This window comes from Bidens hawaiensis, unplaced genomic scaffold, assembly GCF_021521415.1.
Source record: "Bidens hawaiensis isolate Kalapana, Puna unplaced genomic scaffold, B.hawaiensis_p1.1 tig00006085_1, whole genome shotgun sequence".
NCBI lineage: Eukaryota > Viridiplantae > Streptophyta > Magnoliopsida > Asterales > Asteraceae > Bidens > Bidens hawaiensis.
Window position 1 is genome coordinate 1123596 of NW_027491404.1, and position 19461 is coordinate 1143056.

The following is a 19461-nucleotide window of genomic DNA, read 5'->3' on the forward strand; positions in this document are numbered from 1 at the left end:
AAAATTCATCAATTTTAGTATGTATATATTAAGAGAGATTTATTGTCGGGTCGGGTCATCAAACATTTTCTACCGAGTTGAATTGGGTAATCAAACTCTTTTTTACCAAATTGACTTATTCACCATTTATTTATTTATTTATTTATATTGCCTTTATCAATGTAGATCTAAGGTTTTTATTTGGGTTTATTTTGTTGAATTGTAGAGGTGATCCACTGATCCACTCATGATTTTGGAGAATGGATGGACAACACGAATATTTTTACAACCGAGTGAATTTTTTTTTTTTTGCATTAGATAACACAATAAACACTCATGAAATCCAAATGAAGCCTTAATTCAAAAATCATATTTAGTCTAAATAAATTGGGAAAATAAATATTAGAAGCTTAAAATATTAGGACATAAGAAGTTCATAAGCCATTAAAAAAAAAGAGTACATAATTTGAAGTCTCAAATAAAAACCATGCAAATTGTAAATGGTTTTTAAAAGGTTAACAGCAAAACCAAATGCTAAATGATCCACTACACTACAAAACACTCTACAAAACCACAGGTTCCCAGCAATACAAAATCGACAAGATAGCCGTCTCAATCACTCTAGAAAGTCAAAGGTTTAGGTGAAACTAAACGAAACCTATGCGTTCAAGGACCAATGTAAAAGAATAGAGATTATGTGACCCATTTAGTAGAGATAATACATTTAGTACAAACTTTAGTACAAACTTTAAAAGATGATACATTCAAATAAATCATAGAAGATGAAACTTTCAGCACAACTCAATAAAAAAAAATCTCAAAACATGAAATACTAAGACCAAGTTTATGCTCCTTGATCATGTGTAAGATTGAAATTAACCATTAGAGGGCCAACTTAACCCGATAGACTTTCCCCTTGGCTTAAATTTATTTATTTAAATGTCTCTGGTTTTAAAAAAAAATTAATGAATGTCGTTCGAGTTTGAACTTTCAACCATCCTCTCTAGGTGACAAGAAAAAGATTATGGGAGCCTGTTGACACCCATCTACCCTCTCTAGGTCAACACTTAAATTTTAGGGGTGTACGTACATTAATTTATAAGTGGTTTCATACACACTCTTATAATGAGTTGGACACATCATTATAATCGACAATTTGTTGATGCATTAGACCTGGACACTTACACACACTTTTGTAATTTTTAATGCATCGTCATAACCAAGTTAGACGCATCATTTTAATTATACAGTTTGTTCATGTGTTAGAAATGATTACCTTAGGCGCACTATTGCAATAATGGGCACACACTAATTACTAGAGATGTGCCACTATGGTTGCATAGTTCACTCATGCGACATACCTAAACACTCATGATGTACCGTTATAATGCCGGATGCAGTGCACTATTGTAATTTCATTTGTCATACATAAATACCTTAACGTCTTAAACGACTTGTGATAATGTTAGACACATCGTTGTAATTATGGGTTCGACCAATTTTACATATAAAGAATGCATCAAGCTTAAAAAAACACCATTTAAGAAAATGATGCATTGTTACATTTAAATCAAAGAAAAAATAAATTACGTTTGAATCAAAGTAAAAGTAACACACAATAAACTTTTATTGTATGTTATAGTTTACTTTTGTTACGAAGTCTTGTTCTAGACGGAGGAGGATATAATAATAATAATAATAATAATAATAATAATAATAATAATAATAATTAGGGGTTTTGGTCTTTAAAACAAGCGGAAACCTTCCTTCCCCAAATTATTCAACAGATCTGGATTTAATTTGAAGGCACCGTCAGAAAAATAAAATGGGTAAAACCGCCGCCACCGTTTTGATCCTTGTGTTAACCATCTCCGCCGTGTTTATATGTAATGCAGAGGCAGCATCCTCCGTCAAGTTCGTCAAGAAGACTGTTTCATCTCATCCCATAGTTATCTTCTCCAAATCCTACTGCCCGTATGTATTCTTAATTCTTAATTATTGTTATTATTATATGTTTATACCACAAGTATTTCATTTTTGCTGTTGGTGTTTAACAGATACTGTAAAAGGGCTAAAGGTGTATTCAATGACTTGAATACTAAACCTCATGTAATTGAGCTTGATGAAAGAGGTCAGTAGTTTACTTTTATGCCATTACATTGCTGCACTTATTGTTATTGATCATTCGCCCCAACAATTTTGCTATATGTGACAATTTGGGGATGTAAGCACTTGAGCTTGAGCTTGTTTATTATTTACTAGTTCATTTACATATGTTTCTTTATTATTTTTATATAACACCATCTTGAGCTCGGCTGTGCAAACTAGTTAAAACTTAAAAATACACTAGACGAGCCTAAACGATGTTCCCGTACAAGTCTCGAGTTTGGGCTCGATAACTAAAACGGCTTTTATTTGAGCTTTTTATCAATCTGATCTCGAGCAGCTCGACTCGTTTCCACCACTATGGAGAGAAGAGAGGAATATGTAGTTTTTTTGAGTGAAAACAATTAAGTGCATCACTATTTATGCCAATAACTAAAATCTCAACTCTAAAGGCCACTTTTATTATTTCTGGTTGAGAATTGGTCTTTGTTTTTCAGAAATAATCTAATGCTCAAGAAACATCAACCATTTTGTTTTAGATAAAAATATATTATTTAGGATTTATCATAAACACATTTGTAATTATCTTTGTTGTACTTGTATAAATAGTTGATTTTTCATTATTTTACAATTTATGGGATGTATTTCGTTTTTGCAGAGGACGGGTCGAAAATTCAGGACGCGTTGAGTGAGATTGTCGGGAGGCGTACCGTTCCGCAGGTGTTTATCAATGGGAAGCATCTTGGAGGTTCAGATGGTAAGTTTCAAGCAAACTCCAACCATATTTTTGTTTCTACAATCATAGGTTAGCTTAATAAATCTTTTGTCTTGTTGATGTGTGTGTAGATACTGTTGAAGCTTATCAGAGTGGAGAATTGGCTAAGCTTCTTGGCATTGATTCTCGTAAAACGGACCTCTGAGTTTCAAGGCGTCAACAGCCTAATAATGCCATTCGTCGTATATAATATGTACCAATGGTAGTTTCAGTTGTGACTTGTTTTATGATTGTCAAAATATGTACTAATAACAATAAAGTTAGTAGCTTTAATGTTGTTTGATCTTAAAAATTCGGAAGTCAGTTGTTTTAGGGTGCTCAACAAATTGAAATCGAATAGAACAGAACTCGTAACTGAAAGTGGGTGAATAAATTTTTATCCATTTAGCCAAACCTTTTTACCTTCGACCATCTTTGGCCTCACCCTAAGTCAAAGCAGCCTTCTTATGTCTCTCTCTCAACGAACAGAGGCGTCACCATAACCACCTCTGGTTGTTTTACTTTCTGGTTACAATAGGTGAGCCACTTACCACTATATTGTTCAATCTGTTTTTGAACCGAATGCCATAAATTTAATATATATTTTATACATCACCCATTCTTCTACCAGTGAAATGAACCTCTAAACAGATTTCAAACATGTGTCCCATATCCAATTAAAGAGTTCTTTATCAAAATCCAAATTAAAACCCATATAAGGTGGTGGTGCATCAATGCTATGGGTGATCCTGCTGTGTTTCTAAAAAAGGATTTGCTTTACTCACAACAATGCTAAAGTTGCTGCATCGGCAGCATAGGTTGCAAGAGAATAACAAGTGTGTATTTTTTAATTGGGATGTACAGCATAGCAATGAAACTATAAGTAGAACAAAATGGTTCTCTTGCACCATAAAATGGAGAAAGAGAGATTCGTTTTACATATAGAAAGGCTATGAGAACATGTGTTATAGGTTATTCTTCTCATTTTCCATTATATTATCATGTCTACGCCACCTCAGGGCTCATTTACATGGCCAACCTACCACGTAGGACCCTTGAAGGGGGTCTCAAGTGAACTATACCCCATAGTTTGAGAAAAGCAATATTAAGATATTAAATGAATACTTTTGATTTTGAACTTGGGAACAACCATGTGAATTTTGAGTACTTTTGAACGATTTTGAACCATTCTTCCTCTAAATACTTTTGATTTTGAACCATTATTTCACTAAAAAGTAGTATTTGCATCTATACATAAGATAAATGGGCAATAAGTTGCGTGCCGCTAGACCTTTTTGGATAGTAAAACTATGTCGGTTTAAAAATAACATTCATAGGAAACCAAAGGATCAAATGCGAAGGGTATAAACACGTGCACTCTCAAACCTCCATCGAAGATCAAAGATCAAGCCCCTCGAACACTATTTCCCCACAATTCTTCTCCATTTTACCATTTGTCATTATACAATCTTCTTAATTACTGGAAACAATTTAGTTTCATTCAGACAATAATCTTCTTTACAAAAAGCTTGTTATAAACCTTATAGTTTGGTTTCTTTATCCAAAATTTATGTATTGATCACATCTTAATCTTTCCTAGTCTGCAAGTATCATATATATAATGTTCTTCAAGAAAATGGATGATAAGCATGCATTAACCTAGTGTTGTATTTGTCTTTGATATATAACCAATCTGTTGGATATCATGAGGCTGCAATCAACAAACACACCCCACCGGGGAGGATGAACCCCGTCCATGGTGATGGTGAGCGTCGCCCGAGAGTGGAGAGACCGGTATGACACCAAGACCATCGCTGCTCCTCCAAGCAACATTGAGTATAAGATTCTAGCTCAGGTTTAATTTTAACATTGTTTCGTAGTTTTTAATAGCATAACTTGAATTGGAATATTAGTATTAATTGCATTATAAAAACCTTTCATATGAAATATTCAGTAATTATCTTCGAAAAATAGATGACCCGTTGTAAGAATTCGTAAAAACAAAATATGTAGTTCACGAGAACAGCACCAATGCTGACCACATGCCCACTGAAATTAGTATAATAAAGATATCATTTTCTAAGTTTGACTAGCACTTTTGAAAACCACTGTATACAAGCATCTGCATATCTTCCTTGAGAACCCTCTCAAACTAAAAAACATATTAACATTTGTTGAGAAATGATACAAAGTTAGGGTTTATCGTTCAGACGTAGAAACGAACATGCAGAATGCACAAATTCCATTGATTCTTGTTTTCTGTTTGGGTGGAAGTAAGCAGATACCTTATGAACTAGAGTTTGGGTCAGGATGGAAAGTTCCAAAAGGAGGGAGGGACGAGGCGTTTCCTGGGGATGGTTCCGGTGGGACGTGCGGTGGTGGTCGCCAGAACAACTGGCCTTCGACAAAGAGGTTGAAGAAGAAACTTAGGGCAAGAAATTTTATTTCTTTTTTAATTAATTTGTCTTATGTAAGAGCATAGAAGAATTATATAAAAAGTTATGACTAAACCTATAATGAAAACGATCAATGCATGCTTTTCTGTCTTTCCGTAACTTACTATTTTACTACCGAGTTAATGCACGCAAGCATGTGTTTATTCAGGACAAGCAACAATAAAATGTATATCATACTTGAAGCACTTCATCAAAATACAGTGTTTCTTTTCTCTTTTTTAATCAAAACCACAAGATGAGTAATCTTTTTAGACCATCTCTTATACTTTTATGCCAATCCAGGTTTGGCATTCCCATTACAATCGGTAAAGCTAGTGAAAAAACAGTACTCTTTAATATTTTTCTGCTGGAAAGAGTTCAACCATTTTAACAAATGTAATGAAAATTTTACACAAGAAAAATAGGACTCACAGAAGAGTTGGCACGTGCCTTGGGTTTCACCGCAAACCTGCATTCATCAGAGCAAGTTAAATGAGAGTGACTACTTCAAAATTCAAAATTACACACCACATTTAACTACTAACATACCTGTACATGATATGGATCGGCATATTATTCTCTCAACTACTTTGGAGAACTTTATTCGGGTCGAGTTGGCCACTGCAATAGCTGGAAGGAACAGCTGAGAGTTCTTGTCTTCCTTTCCATTCTTCACCAGGCTTCAATGTAATGGCCTTTTCAATAGCCGCTGCTTCTACACAAAGCATGTGTTTGTACTCATCATCACCCAAATCAGCTATAGCTTTTGCCCTCTTATCCCACGGATTCCACACCACTAACAACAGAGGAAAAATAAAAAAAAAATCAACACACTTACGTTACATGTCCTTGTTAAAAATATAATAAATAGATAAAAGGCATATACCAGCATCAGGAAGTCCATCTTTCCGAACAACAAATGTTCGTTTCTTTTCATGATCCAGTATTGCAATCTTTGTTGGTGTGCTGAGATAAATCTTGTCAACCTGAGTTAACAAGTGGCACCACATAAGGATAACACCATATATGGCAATTGGCATATGATTATTTGACACAAGTACCTCGGATTCAAAGGTTATAGCATCTCCTTGTTCTGTAGATCTCTCCCTGTTCTTCAAGTTGTCAAGATAATCAAGTGTCTCCAAACCTTCCACTCGAACTTCACTGGAGAAAAAATATTCATATGTTTTCGTTAGCACAGGAATTAATAAGAGAACACAAATTCTCATCTTGCTGGTGAGTACAAAATTGCAACACAAAATGAATAGTTAAATAAATATGATACTTAGCCCTATATACACCAAGTCTGTCCTAATATAGGTGCAAAGCTAATTTACCTGATATCTGAAACAGAAAAATAGGTGTGATATGCAAATGTAAACGTAAATGGCTTCGCATCAGTATTTCTGATCCGGGATGTCAGCATCAAGTCTCCTGCAGGTCCCAGTGTAACCCTCAGTCGATACTCAAAGCTACAAATGAATTTAAGGAGTTAGAATTTATTGCTAATTAGATAAATTATTCATGAGAAGTAAAAGCTAGAAGCGTATAAAGTAATCTAAAAAAAAACTTGATCATATATCTAAAAAGAAATTGAGCATAATTAAAAATACCTGTGAGGCCAAATCTTCAAATCCTCTTCAGTGGGCTTTAGCAACAAATCCACAAAAACTCTGTTGGTGGCATTAACATTAGGTGGAAACGCGGGAGGGACAGGTTCTATGGTCCATAGTCGGTTTCTAGCAAATCCATGTGCTTCAAGAGGGCCTAGATTTGAGAACTGCATAAAAAAGAATGTGAATAAATCCAAGAAGCCGTGAAGTAAATAGCAGAAAAATAATAAATACATACTTGAGGAAAGCATATAGGGATACCACCACGTATTGGCTTTGGAGGCTTAAAGATTGCCTGCAAAAATGCATACATTTGTGAATGATGAAGACAGCAAAGTACAAAGGGCCGGTTCAAAATATGAAATTAGAAACCAACAGAACAAAATAAAGAAAACAAACACTATGAATGAAAATATTAGCATGTCTCAACCAGAATCATAAAGGCATTCTTCAAAGTAGAATTAGGTAGTACCTTGCTACTGACAAAGAGCAACTCTTCCCCTTGCTCATTTTTCCAAGATGTCACATGAGCTCCATACAGATATACCTGCAAGAACAAATTAATGATCATTAAGAATGCATAATCTTCAGTTATGATCAAAGTTGAACTCAGTAATCAAGCCAAGGAAAAAGATTCAAGCTAATACATGCAACCAAAATCTCAAGCTCAAACTTCAGCCATGAATAATCACAAATATGCATAACAAATTAAATTATGAAGATGCACAGAAACGATGAAAATGCATATAAAAAGAACCACGTTAACAGATAGTAAACATAAAATCACAAGGGAATAGATTGATATCTCTACTATGTCCATATATTATAATGCAATATTATGGGTAGAGTATCAATATGCAGATGATATCAAATATTAATATATATCTCAAAAGGTTTGATGGCAGTTTTCCCACCATACTAGCATGACTTTTTTGAAGTGCACGCCCAATTTTCTCAATTGACCTTGTCCAACACACCTGCACTAAACGGCGGGCGGTGTTTGGTATCTTTCTACACATAATGTCAAACTGAAAGGATACTACATCGGAAAATATTGCTAGCTTGTATGACTCACTTAGCCGGTGTTCAAGAAGTCCTTACTTAACGCCGATTAAACGTCCACATAGGCATTAAGCATCTCCCACCACTTTAAATGTGTGGGACACCACAGCTTCACAAACGCTACCAAGAGGAAACAACAGCCTTATTCAACTTGTGTCCATCTATCAAATTTCACAACTTGGAAGCTATCCTTCCAATCCTTTACAGGTATTTACTTAAACGATGGACCTAGTCATCTGGAAAAGTATTTGTACAAAACCAATGTCGTATTAAAATCTTAATTCTTATATGTAAGTATAATCTACTAATAACCGTATCATGCATATTGAAATAGACCGCTCATTCATCCTAATAAAGCATTTGTTACATCCACACCACACTTGCTAGAAAGAAACTAGACTACCTAGCTCTGCATAATGCTTTCTAAATCACTAACTCATGTCGAATTTGAACACCCAATGTTCCACTATCACAACATTGTAAATATATTCTATTTTTAGCACCATCTTCATAGACTAAAGTGACACCAAAATAACCCTTTTATTGTCCAGCAAAAAAGTATTATAAGTACAGAACTACAGATGAAGGAAAAATCAAATGAAGCTTGCACACGCAAACACAAATGTATATACCAAATTACCAGTAAGCTGAGAAATACATGTAGCTATCTGGTACTTAAAGAAGAGATCTGGCATAATCAGCCAACAAACTACGGACGGAGAATAAATCAAATGAAGTTCCAGTCACACACGCACACACCCAATTACTAGTACGTTGAGAAATGTATGCAACATTGCGTTAGTTAAAAGAGGAGTTCCAACATACATTTGCATAAAGGAGACAATAGAAAAGCGTAGCTAACCTAATATAATAAACAATACCTGAGGGTAAAAGGAGTAGTATTTACCAAGTGCCTAAGAATTCTTCTTCAAAAGTGGATATAAATAAAGAGTTAAGTAACATAAAACTAACAAATACTGAGTAAAATTCAAATTACATAAACTCAAAGATCTGTAGAGATGATAGACAGTTTCTGCAAAGAAACAAGTCCAATTCAACACATGCATATATTATTCTGGAGACAAAAATGAGAGATCTAGTTACAGATCAGAATTTCAAAAATCCAATTGCAAATAGAAAAGCCAGATCGAAGAAGAGTGCGATGAGATGAAATAAACAAATTGGATATATAAATAATAAAGTGCTGGAATATATAATAATATATACCTCAGCAGTGCTGCCGTGGATTTCACGGAGGATGACTTTATCTAGGCCATTGATGCCTTTAGTGATGTCCACAGAAACAGATGAATTGTTATCGGTTGTTGACATCTATTGCTATTGCTATTGGTGATGATCAAGTAATACCATAAGTAACCTACCCCTGAATCTAGCGATGGAAACCAACACTCTCTCCTCTCTCTCTCTGAATGAAATGAAATGCGTAACTTCCTTCCTTCCTAAATAACAGGATTGTTTCCTGCCGGTTAGCAGTTGACTAACCGGGTGATTGTAGGTCAGGCTTGCGAGTTTCTCTCGACATCAATTTCAACACCATAAGAGTCTAAACCCTTTAGTTGTAGTACCTACACATAACTTTTTTATAAATAAACAAAACTTGTTAACATTTTTTTAATTACCGAAAAAGAAAAGATGAAATGTCATTGCATTTCTTCCCTTTTTACATTATAAAAAGTCAGCAAAAGTTGTGTGTTCTTACCGGATAAAATGTCATCTTCATAGAACAATTTCACATGTATCTAGTTTTGCTCATAATAAATATTATACACTCAAATAACAACACATATGCAATTCTATATACGATATGTTGTCATGATCACATTAATATAAGTTGGAAAAGGTCATGTGATGTACAGTAGTTCGATTAACCATTGAGTATTGATGTAACAAATTCTCATACAAAAGTAAAGTAGATGCAAGTCACTAAGTCGCATATCTCATGGTTAAATGAATATTCTCATACATATACAATAATGATTATATTTATCATACTCTAAAACAGGTATATCATCATGTGAAACAAAAATATTATTATAATCCAAAATTATAAATAAATATACAGTGCAAACCACACAGTTCACTATTAACTTTGTACATACCTCCATCCTCTGGAGTAGAATACAATCTAAAACGGGTCTGTTTCCACAAACCCTTCAACTCAGATGAAATCAAAATAATCAAATAATCAAAAATGCAAGCTCACAACAAACCCGTGACATTAAAAAAAATGACCGTGCAACTGACACGTAGAAAATGAACCAAGAACTAGATAACCGTGAAAACCCGTTAATCACGGACCCGAGTAGGGTAGACTGAAATTTGCATTCCAACTCTCATATCAACCGTAAACCAGCATCTTGAGAGCAGAAGCAGCTAAAAATGCCCCAATGCTCTCACTGTCGCACTAAACACGAAAAACCGGTCCCACCCGCTGCAAAATTTATAAAGAAATAAATCAATTAGGAAAGGCGAAACGTGAGATTAAAAAATGTGTTTTTAAAAGAATTTTTTTTTAAAAAAAGCAATACAAATTTGTAATTCAGGCTGCATTAAACTCAGAACAACTGAAGTGCCATTTTCAGCTTATTTTGCTTCCATTTTGGCAGCTTGTAGAAGGCTTCTTTTGTCATTCCGAATTTCTCCCTGAACTCAGCAGAAGACAAGTATGTCTGCACAAACCAAAGTTTTCAATAATTTTAAATGAATATATTTCCTTGCATACAAAACTTCCAAAAAAACAATACCTCTCTTTTGGTCACATCAATATCTGGAGCAGGATCAGTGGATACTGTTATAAGCCGTTCATATGGATATAAAGTAAGCCCTTCTTCATCTTCAACCTCATTTTCCTTAACATCTTCTTGTATTGTTAGGGTTTCCATTTTACTGCTTATTGTGTTTTCTTTAGAGTTTGATTCAGTCTTCGGTGGCGATTTGGGCCGAGCTATTAAAATAACAAGTTTAGAATCATGTTTTGAAACGAATGGCTGATAATAATAACAATAATAATAAGTTTTGAAACAAATCTTACGTTTTATGGAACGGGGCATAAGTGGTTCGCGTGGAGGTTGTTGTTCAAAAGTGGCGGCTATTGATGCTAAAGCTGTAGACCGAGCAGCAACATTAGAGGAATCAGATTTTGGATAAGGTTTCCTCACTTGGGGCGGGGGTGTTGATAGGTTTCTTGCACTTGGGTTCTCAAATGTGGAAGCGAGAGCGTTAAAGGCTGGTGATCTGCCTCGTACACGAACTCGATCAGGGCTAAATGACACGCTTCGTGAACGCTGCTGAGGTTTTTCGGCTGTAACCGACCTTCCTACGTGTGCTACCGCTGCTCGCCTTTTTGGCTTCTGATAACATAACAATTATTTTGTTAGAAAAGTTAAAAGTTATTTTATTAGAAAATGTGACTTACATTAGTCAAGGTAGGACGACCGCCATTTTTTAGTATAGATAGCCTTCTTTGGAAGGAGTTTCCATGCATCTGCAGCCATATTAATATATTGAAATTATTAAAGATTATAAAAGTGATATATTTAGCTGGTAATGCTTCAGCTTGTAGTTTCAAGGTTATGACTTACAGCAGAATTATTTGAATCCCATGTGAAGAAACGTGTGAAGAACTGTGGCTCACTTCCTTCGTTTATGATATATATTGGCGTTTCAAGAGATAATTTCTCAAGAAGAAAATCATGTTTCACGAATTTCTGTTAAATTCGTAAGTGTGTTATCGTCACATAGTCATTTGCAACAAGCAAATTTTGGCAGAAAAATGAAACAATAAACGTAAAAGCACTGTCATATACGTACCTCCCCAATAACTAATGCTTGTGTTTTCAGCTTCAGATCAACTTCCTGTCCGACCCAAACAAAGATGCTTGAGTGACAATCAAGAATAAATATATCTTCGGTCATCAAATCGTCTTGGTTAAAGTTGTAGATCTCAGTGACCTTTAAAAATCCTAAACCAGCAAGAAGCAAAAAACATCAAATTAGTATATTATATATTTGTATATTATATATTTCTCACAAGGAACAAAAGAATTCAGTTTGGTAGTTAATTCAACCTTTTAAAAATGTGCATGAAAACAAATGAGGATCACTTTCAGCATCTCTTGCAATCTTCTGACTCGGGTATTCAGATTTCCCACCCAAAATTTCCCAAAATTGTTCAGACTCCGAACCCTCTTTTTGTAATTTGGACTGCATATTTGGCTGCAAGTATATTAACAAACATTCAGCATGTATTTCACTGGAGAAACAAAAGGTAAAGAAAAAGATCAATAGGAAGCTATGAAGAAATTTCAAACCTTAATGACATCAAGTTGCCTCTCAACGAGTTCCTGAACTTCAGGAGTCGTAAGGTTCCCAATCCATGTAAAGACTGAAGAACCACTGTGTAATATGTAACAGTATGAGGAGTTTAAAGATGAAGCCACCTGATCCAAGTAAAAATAAATTAAAATATTTGAAGTAACAAGAATGGTATATAAATATATTCAATTATACTTACGGGTTCAACTTGGATTGCTTGCATATTTTCTGGTCCAGAACCTTGAACTCGAAATAAGGCAATCCCATCTTCTTTATACGTGTCATCTGGAAGTTCTTTCTCTGATATGAAATTCTTGTATCCATCACTTATACCACCCTGAAAATTTCATAGTTTCATAACTTCAGGATTCAAATTTAACGTTTTTTCTTTATTATAGCATTTGAGATTAATGCATACCTTAAGAACCAGAAAGCTCTGAAAGATTGCAAAGAAAAGAATAGGTTCGCTTCCTTCAAAAACTTGCAACTAAAAACACACAAACTTAAAATATCAGTTCAAACACATGGTGATATTAGTAACAGACATGTAAATCAGTAATGCTAAATTAATGATTAAAGTAACTAACCTGAGAAGCTATAAACTTGAGCGACTCGACCATCTTGTTTGCCTGTGAGGTAGCTGAACTCCGTTCATCCTACAGCACAATGTGGAAAACTATTATAAGTTCTTTAGATCTATTTCAATACCTGGTTTCATTACATACACAAAAACCAGAAAGTTTGATTAAAAAAAGAATACCTCAACACTCTGCTTTCCAAACCATGTCCCTATAAGGCATTCCTCTTGATCTTCACCATGATAATTATATTGGAAAATATAACATTCTCCACTGTAGAACTTTGACTGGTCAGCAACTGGAAGAAGAATCTTCTCTTGACCATTTACACGCCAAACCTGTTAATAAATAAATATGAAACCGTGTAAGAATAACTACACATTCAGTATGTATATTATTAAGATTATATATTCAATAGATCACCTGTAAATTTCCAGTGCAATCAATATATGGTTGAGGTTCCTCCTTATTAACAGGAGCAGCTTTAAGTAAACCCCTCACGTTAACCCCTTGCCGCTTTAAAAGTGCTAAAAAAATAACCACAAAAATTTTAAATTTTCTTTTCATTTTCTAAATCTTGCAGAGCAAAAGTGTAGAGTATTAATCACTAACCAGCCACCTTGCCTCTACCATCCTCAGAGACTGCCACCTCAGCTGATTGAGGCCAGGTGTCGAATTTCGACCGGAAAGTTACCGTTTCAAAATTTTCAATAACACGAATGATATGAGATTTTAGTCTATCCCGGCTACGCAGGTATTCCTACAAAACAAAGTCAACAATAATAGGTGAAGAAGATGTATATTATTAAAAATCATGGCAATTATGAAAAAATGAAAGCACTAATTTTTACTTCTGCAGCTCCACTTGCAGCTTTTCTTTCATCAAGAGAAGTGCTTCTGCCCATCCATACATAAAGTTCGGGCCCACAATCCAAAAGATAGCATTTATTTGTATCTAGCAACTCCTTTGTTAAAGAATCAGTAGCAACAGGTTCTGCTTGCCCCTTCTCGACACTTCATTACAATAAAAAATACGTAATGTTAATTAGTGTTTCATTTTTAAATCAGAATGTTATTTGCCATTCATATTTCACATGCAGAATAACATTAATTTATTTTCCATTCATATCAAGAATAATAGTATAATACTACAAGCCATCTGAGATAAGGTTGTTGCAGAACAATGATCAAAACTAATAGTATTGAAAGCCAAAGAAGACTCATGCAAGACTTCACAAGCATTAACTGTGCCCAATAAGTAGTGAATATATATATATATATATATATAGTATGGGTTCAACTGAGAGTCACTAAATATATAAACCCACTATGAACCATTCTATTCGTTACTGAATGCATGGATTCTAGTGAATACACTGCAGTTCCAAAAATAGTGTCTTCACTCATCACCAACAGATAGATGTATTCATCAGTGTATCCAGTGATTCCTAAATATTGTCTGATTCTCTTTTGAACCCAACCGCATAGGGCTTGTTCAACATAACGAATTAAGTAGAGAACTGCAAAAACCGCATAAGCAACTTGTACGCAGTGCTTGTGAGATAAAACAACAAGAGAAAAAGGAGGTGGTTATGTGGTTACATAACCACCATATGTGTCACAATTTAAGCAAATGGTACAGTTATGCGTTTCTTGTAGTTCTCTCCTTAAAAGTTGGTTTTGTAATAAGGATCCATTGTGAAAACCAAACAAACCGAAACCTAGCAGTTTCCAAAACAGTGAAACAGGGATATATGAGATTTAACGAACCTTACTATATACGAAAAAGAACTTAACGGGTGTCCTAACTTGCATATTCATGGTAATATAGTATGATATATAGAGACTATTCACAAGGACAAACCTTTGTTCTATTCAGGGTTTGATATTTATATAAATAACACGTATGTCAAACCAAAAGTAAAATGAATCAGCCCATGAAACCACAAGTATGTATAACATATTAAACAAAAAAGAGCATCAGAAAGCATATGCATCAATTTATCAGTCATCACCCTCTTCACTTTAGTAGATAAAGCCCATCTCATTCACTATGTTAATAGCTTATGATATAGCTAAAGTAATCATGACTTTCTATACCACACTCATCACAAACATTAAGTCCACAACTCCACATGAACTATTTTACTGGTAAACTAGAGATGAAACATCTACATACAAGTTAAACATGCACATGTAATCAAATATGAGCATATTACCAAAATAACTGAGTGGGAGTTGCATCATCAATCTTGATGTCATCAGTAGCTGTTTTTCTTGGAAGTGGAGCAAAACCACCAAAGAATCCCCAGAATTCTCCGGTGTCAGCATCAGACATCAATTTTCCATCCTCTATCCAAAAAACAAAAACATAAATAAGACTTTAATCATGAAAATCATTTAAACCTTTTAAATTACCAACATAATATCCACTTACCAACAGTGGCTATGTCACATTTCCCATCATGATATGTATCTTTGATATGTTGCACAACCTCTAGTGCTTTAGCCCTTTCTTGAATGCAGGAATTGGATCCATTAAACTGGAATATCTTATTGGCGGTGTCCAAGATAAATATATCATCATGATTCAGTGAAGATCGAGTAAATGGAACCTCTTTTACATGAACCACGTGTTTTCCTTGACAAGTAAACATACGGATCTTGTGTTCCTCGGATTCAACATGCTTAAAACCAGATGCAGTTCCACCTTCTTGAGGTATAATGCATGGTTTGAAGTATGATAAGAATCTCTCAGTTTCGTGTCCTTGTACTTCTCGATATTGAACAGCACGTCCTCCGAGAGCTGCATCAAGTTCAACTGTTTTTAGTGCTGCTGCTCCAGCTTCATCCTGTAACCGAAAGATAACAACCAAATTCAATACATATATATATATATATATATATATATATATTATGATTATATAACATGTATCACGAATAGAAGAAATCCAAGTTGAAACACACCTGACTTGTATCTTTGCCTAGCCAATAATGGATGTCATGACGTAAGGCACCGCTTTTCAAAGCAATAGTCTGTTAAAAGTGTAAAAATGGATGGCTTAGTAAACAATGATAAGTAAGATAGAAGAAATATGTTTCAAATTCTGTAAAATAAAGGAATAACTTCTATTTGTTTTCTTCTTTTCTGTACATTCTTGTTTTGAGGCTTAAATCCAACCAAATTATTAGTTTGGTCCTGTGAAAATTGTAAAAATTTCCATTTTGGGATGTCACAACTAGTTAATATGGTTCCTTTTAGGTGAAATTTTCAAGCCAGACGACCTATTTGCCAATTTCTTTTAAGATGGTAGTTAGTTTGGTTCATTTAATTCCTCCTCTAATCGTATCATTATTTTTAAATACTGATTATTTATAGGCTTGTAAGCGAACCAAACATTCAGTGAATCATTCGACGGGAAGTTAGCTTATGTCCACTTATTTAATAAACGTGCAAACATGAACAAAGTATTTGTTCTAACATATCATTTTAGTTCATTCATGTTCGTGACTTCGTTCGTTTGTGTTCATTTATGTTCGTTAGCTTACGTTTTTCTTCGTTTACATTCTCTTACATATTAACTTAAATTTTATAGGCACCTTACAATTTAGTCTAGTTTATTATTAGACCCGACAGATTGATGTTTACATTTACTTTTAATTGGTCTTCGCCCAACTATGTCCGTTTATAATCGTTCTTCTATGTTTGTTTGTGTTCGTTTATATTGGTGAGCCATTATTTTATACTATTGAGGAAAGAACATAAACGAACACGTTCATTTTCCTAATGAACAAACATGAACAAGAAAACCATGTTCGTTTAATTGTTCATGTTCGGCCGTTTGTGCGGTTAAAGTTAAGCTCACGAACATGAACATGCCCCCCACTCGTGTTCAATCTGTCCGTTTAGTTGGACTAACAGTCCAACACTTTTATACAGCTATGTTTTTAGCATTCAGTAAACTTCATGGGTGGGAGTACTGGCACGCTGTTGCCGATACTAAAGTTTATATCATTTGTAGATGTATTATGTATAAAAAGTTGTCTTGTCTCACCTAAGAATGTTAGTTATACAATAATTTATCTTTGGCTTCAAGCGAAATATAAGAAGATTAACAAATAATTAAAGAAAAGGTATAAGTTTCAGAGAATATTTATTTGTAATAACCTACAAGCTCAATAGACAATTTGTGGATTGCAAAGCACTCCATTCTAACTAGTTATATTTAGTGGCATCACCTATAACATCTTGACAATTACTAGATAGTGTAATTTTAAGTTAATACACTTCACAATAGAATGATATTTACCACATAGGTGTTAGTACAAAAGGTCAAGTGTAAATAACTTGCAGTATAAGATTCAACTATGAACAAGTTATGCTTTCTTACACGAAAAAATCATACGAAGAATAAAATAGTGAAAAAATATTCAACTGAAATAAGATCAGAAAACAAACCTTCAAAATAACATAGGAGTCCCCTGTAAAAAATTTGCCATAAGAAGATTGTGGAACAGGCACCGGCTTAAAATTCTCAATGCGCCACACTTCAATTCCTCTATAAATTTGTTTAGGAAAGACAAACGAGAACCATCCATGATAACAGAAAAAAATCAACATTATAGAACATGTGATGCATGACAGAAATTATAGTTGACAAAATTTAAGATTTGTGTGTACCCCTATTTCGATAAGTTATAGTTAACAAAATTTGACATAATCTAATGACCCCCCCCCTGGAGAATATAAAATATGAAAGAACAAAGGATACGCTTTTTGTCCAGCTCCTTGGAAGGCTGGATCCAAATCTCTCATAGAAACAGACATACTGTTTTACTTTAGTATGTGGTTTTTTTAAGCTACAACCTGAATATTGAGACGGTGTGCAAAAATCCCCTGAAATACATTAAAAAGGTCAATGGAGGTCTAGGAAATTAAGAAGATAATCAGAACAGTTTTGGTGAGGCAATGAAACATAAGTTTGATGTTCAGTATAATCTAAATATTGAAAACAAGATCTAAAAAGGCACAATTAGTCATGACAATTCTAGTAAGGTATACCAAACAACTCAATCTGTTTACAAGATTTGAAAACATAACCCCAGTCACCAGTAACTACATTTGATGATCAAAATGTATACTGCCACTTTCTTTACAGGAATTACATCTCTATAAACTAAAACATTTTTAAAAAAACTGTTCAATGTCGATTTGACATCACGATAAACAGTGTTGCAAAAATCGGCCGCCCATTGCCGCCTAGGCACTAATAGGACTTCAGGCATCTCGATTTTGGCTAATCAGAGGCTCTAGACGCTAGTCAGTCGGTCCTAGTCGGATAAAATGGGTCCAAATCACTCAACTCGACGTTGGTCAAAATCGGCTAACTCGTCCAACTCAGCCCAAAATGTCCAAAAGCTTTTTAGTGAATTCCGGCCCAAATACACTTTTTGACCTAGATGACTAGACCAGAAGCTTTTAAGTAGTTGATTTGTTATGTCAAAGGTTAAATGTTTGAATTTTGAACTATTTCAAGCATATAACTATTATATTCAAAGGTTAAAGCCCCCTGTTATCAGTTGTAATTGATAACCCTACATGTCCATTAGACCAAGTGTAGTTGGATAACGCCCAAGCCGCTACCCACCACCACGTCAGAGCCACATCCACTAACTGCCGCCAGCTCATCTTCGCCCCAACCGTCGCTGCATAATGCCCCTCTCGACTGCCACCTGGGGCGGTACTCGGTACACTTAGCCTTAATTTAAGTTGATAAAGAATTTCAAAGTCAAAGCTGAGTTGATGTAATGCCAATTGCAGTTCCAATGACTTAATTACAATTGCAGGCTCGAAAACAAATGCAAAAACCAAAATCCCCCAAATTATAAACACACACACACACACACACCCGTCTACCTTACACAGACTTCAATAATACATTAATAGTCACAAAATTCAATGCCACAGTCTCAAAGTGATACACATCCAGATACAATATACAATAATAAAGACTCGGAACTTATTTCTAGAATGAGACAGACAATTGAACATCATCATCATCATCACACCAATCCAATAATATTCAACTCATTTCATTATCATAAATCCAGATCAATTCACATATACCAGCAGCAAAGCAAAACCTAGTTAATTGAAAGTAACATACCTTGCGGATAAAGCTAGATTCAGATCCAGTGAGGTTGAGCAAAGATCGATGAAGAAGAAGAATCTGGTTGGTTCAAGAGATGAAAGAAGTGATGGGGTTGATGAATGACAGGAAGGAAGGAAGGAAAGAGGCGTGCGTGCTTATCACTAATAATAATAATAATAATAATAATAATAATAATAATAATCTGGCAAAATGCAATGGAATCGGAATGGAAGCTCAAAAATAAAAGAAAGATGCTCAAACAACTGTCAAACTTAATTATTTGACTTTCTTTAATTGTCTCGAATTACCTTTACTTACTTTCGTTTACTAATTTCATTTTATCCCGTTTTTATTGGTTCGTTTTTCTAACTTTGGTTATATCATGTATAAAAGTATATAAACAGGGAATGGAAGAATAATGCTTTTTTTCTAAGGGAATTATTATAC

The 19461-nt window shown here is 34.5% G+C and overlaps 3 protein-coding genes across 3 annotated transcripts; 1 reads left to right on the forward strand and 2 right to left on the reverse strand.

The window, feature by feature from the left end:
- The first annotated feature begins 1752 nt into the window (after window positions 1-1752).
- On the forward strand, window positions 1753-3135 carry LOC143631500 (glutaredoxin-C4-like). The gene is made up of 4 exons (XM_077100259.1): window positions 1753-1953; window positions 2037-2110; window positions 2744-2842; window positions 2932-3135. Exons 1-4 carry the CDS (start codon window positions 1805-1807, stop codon window positions 3003-3005), a joined length of 396 nt encoding a protein of 131 aa, XP_076956374.1. The 5' UTR covers window positions 1753-1804; the 3' UTR covers window positions 3006-3135.
- Window positions 3136-5448: 2313 nt separating this feature from the next.
- LOC143631515 (putative glucose-6-phosphate 1-epimerase) lies at window positions 5449-9281 on the reverse strand. The gene is made up of 9 exons (XM_077100270.1): window positions 9177-9281; window positions 7360-7434; window positions 7126-7182; window positions 6888-7054; window positions 6612-6746; window positions 6336-6438; window positions 6161-6260; window positions 5824-6070; window positions 5449-5743 (listed from the first exon to the last, which is right to left on the reverse strand). The coding sequence occupies exons 1-8, from the start codon at window positions 9279-9281 to the stop codon at window positions 5856-5858; spliced, it is 957 nt and encodes a 318-aa protein (XP_076956385.1). The 3' UTR covers window positions 5449-5743; window positions 5824-5855.
- A 957-nt stretch (window positions 9282-10238) lies between these two features.
- LOC143631516 (villin-4-like) lies at window positions 10239-19214 on the reverse strand. Its single transcript, XM_077100271.1, has 22 exons — window positions 19030-19214; window positions 17635-17729; window positions 17322-17421; window positions 15830-15898; window positions 15300-15714; window positions 15082-15214; window positions 13714-13876; window positions 13475-13622; window positions 13286-13389; window positions 13045-13200; window positions 12872-12940; window positions 12703-12771; window positions 12484-12621; window positions 12281-12409; window positions 12038-12185; window positions 11781-11932; window positions 11552-11677; window positions 11386-11454; window positions 11002-11320; window positions 10715-10914; window positions 10499-10639; window positions 10239-10401 (listed from the first exon to the last, which is right to left on the reverse strand). Exons 2-21 carry the CDS (start codon window positions 17688-17690, stop codon window positions 10526-10528), a joined length of 2877 nt encoding a protein of 958 aa, XP_076956386.1. The 5' UTR covers window positions 17691-17729; window positions 19030-19214; the 3' UTR covers window positions 10239-10401; window positions 10499-10525.
- Between the last annotated feature and the right edge of the window lie 247 nt (window positions 19215-19461).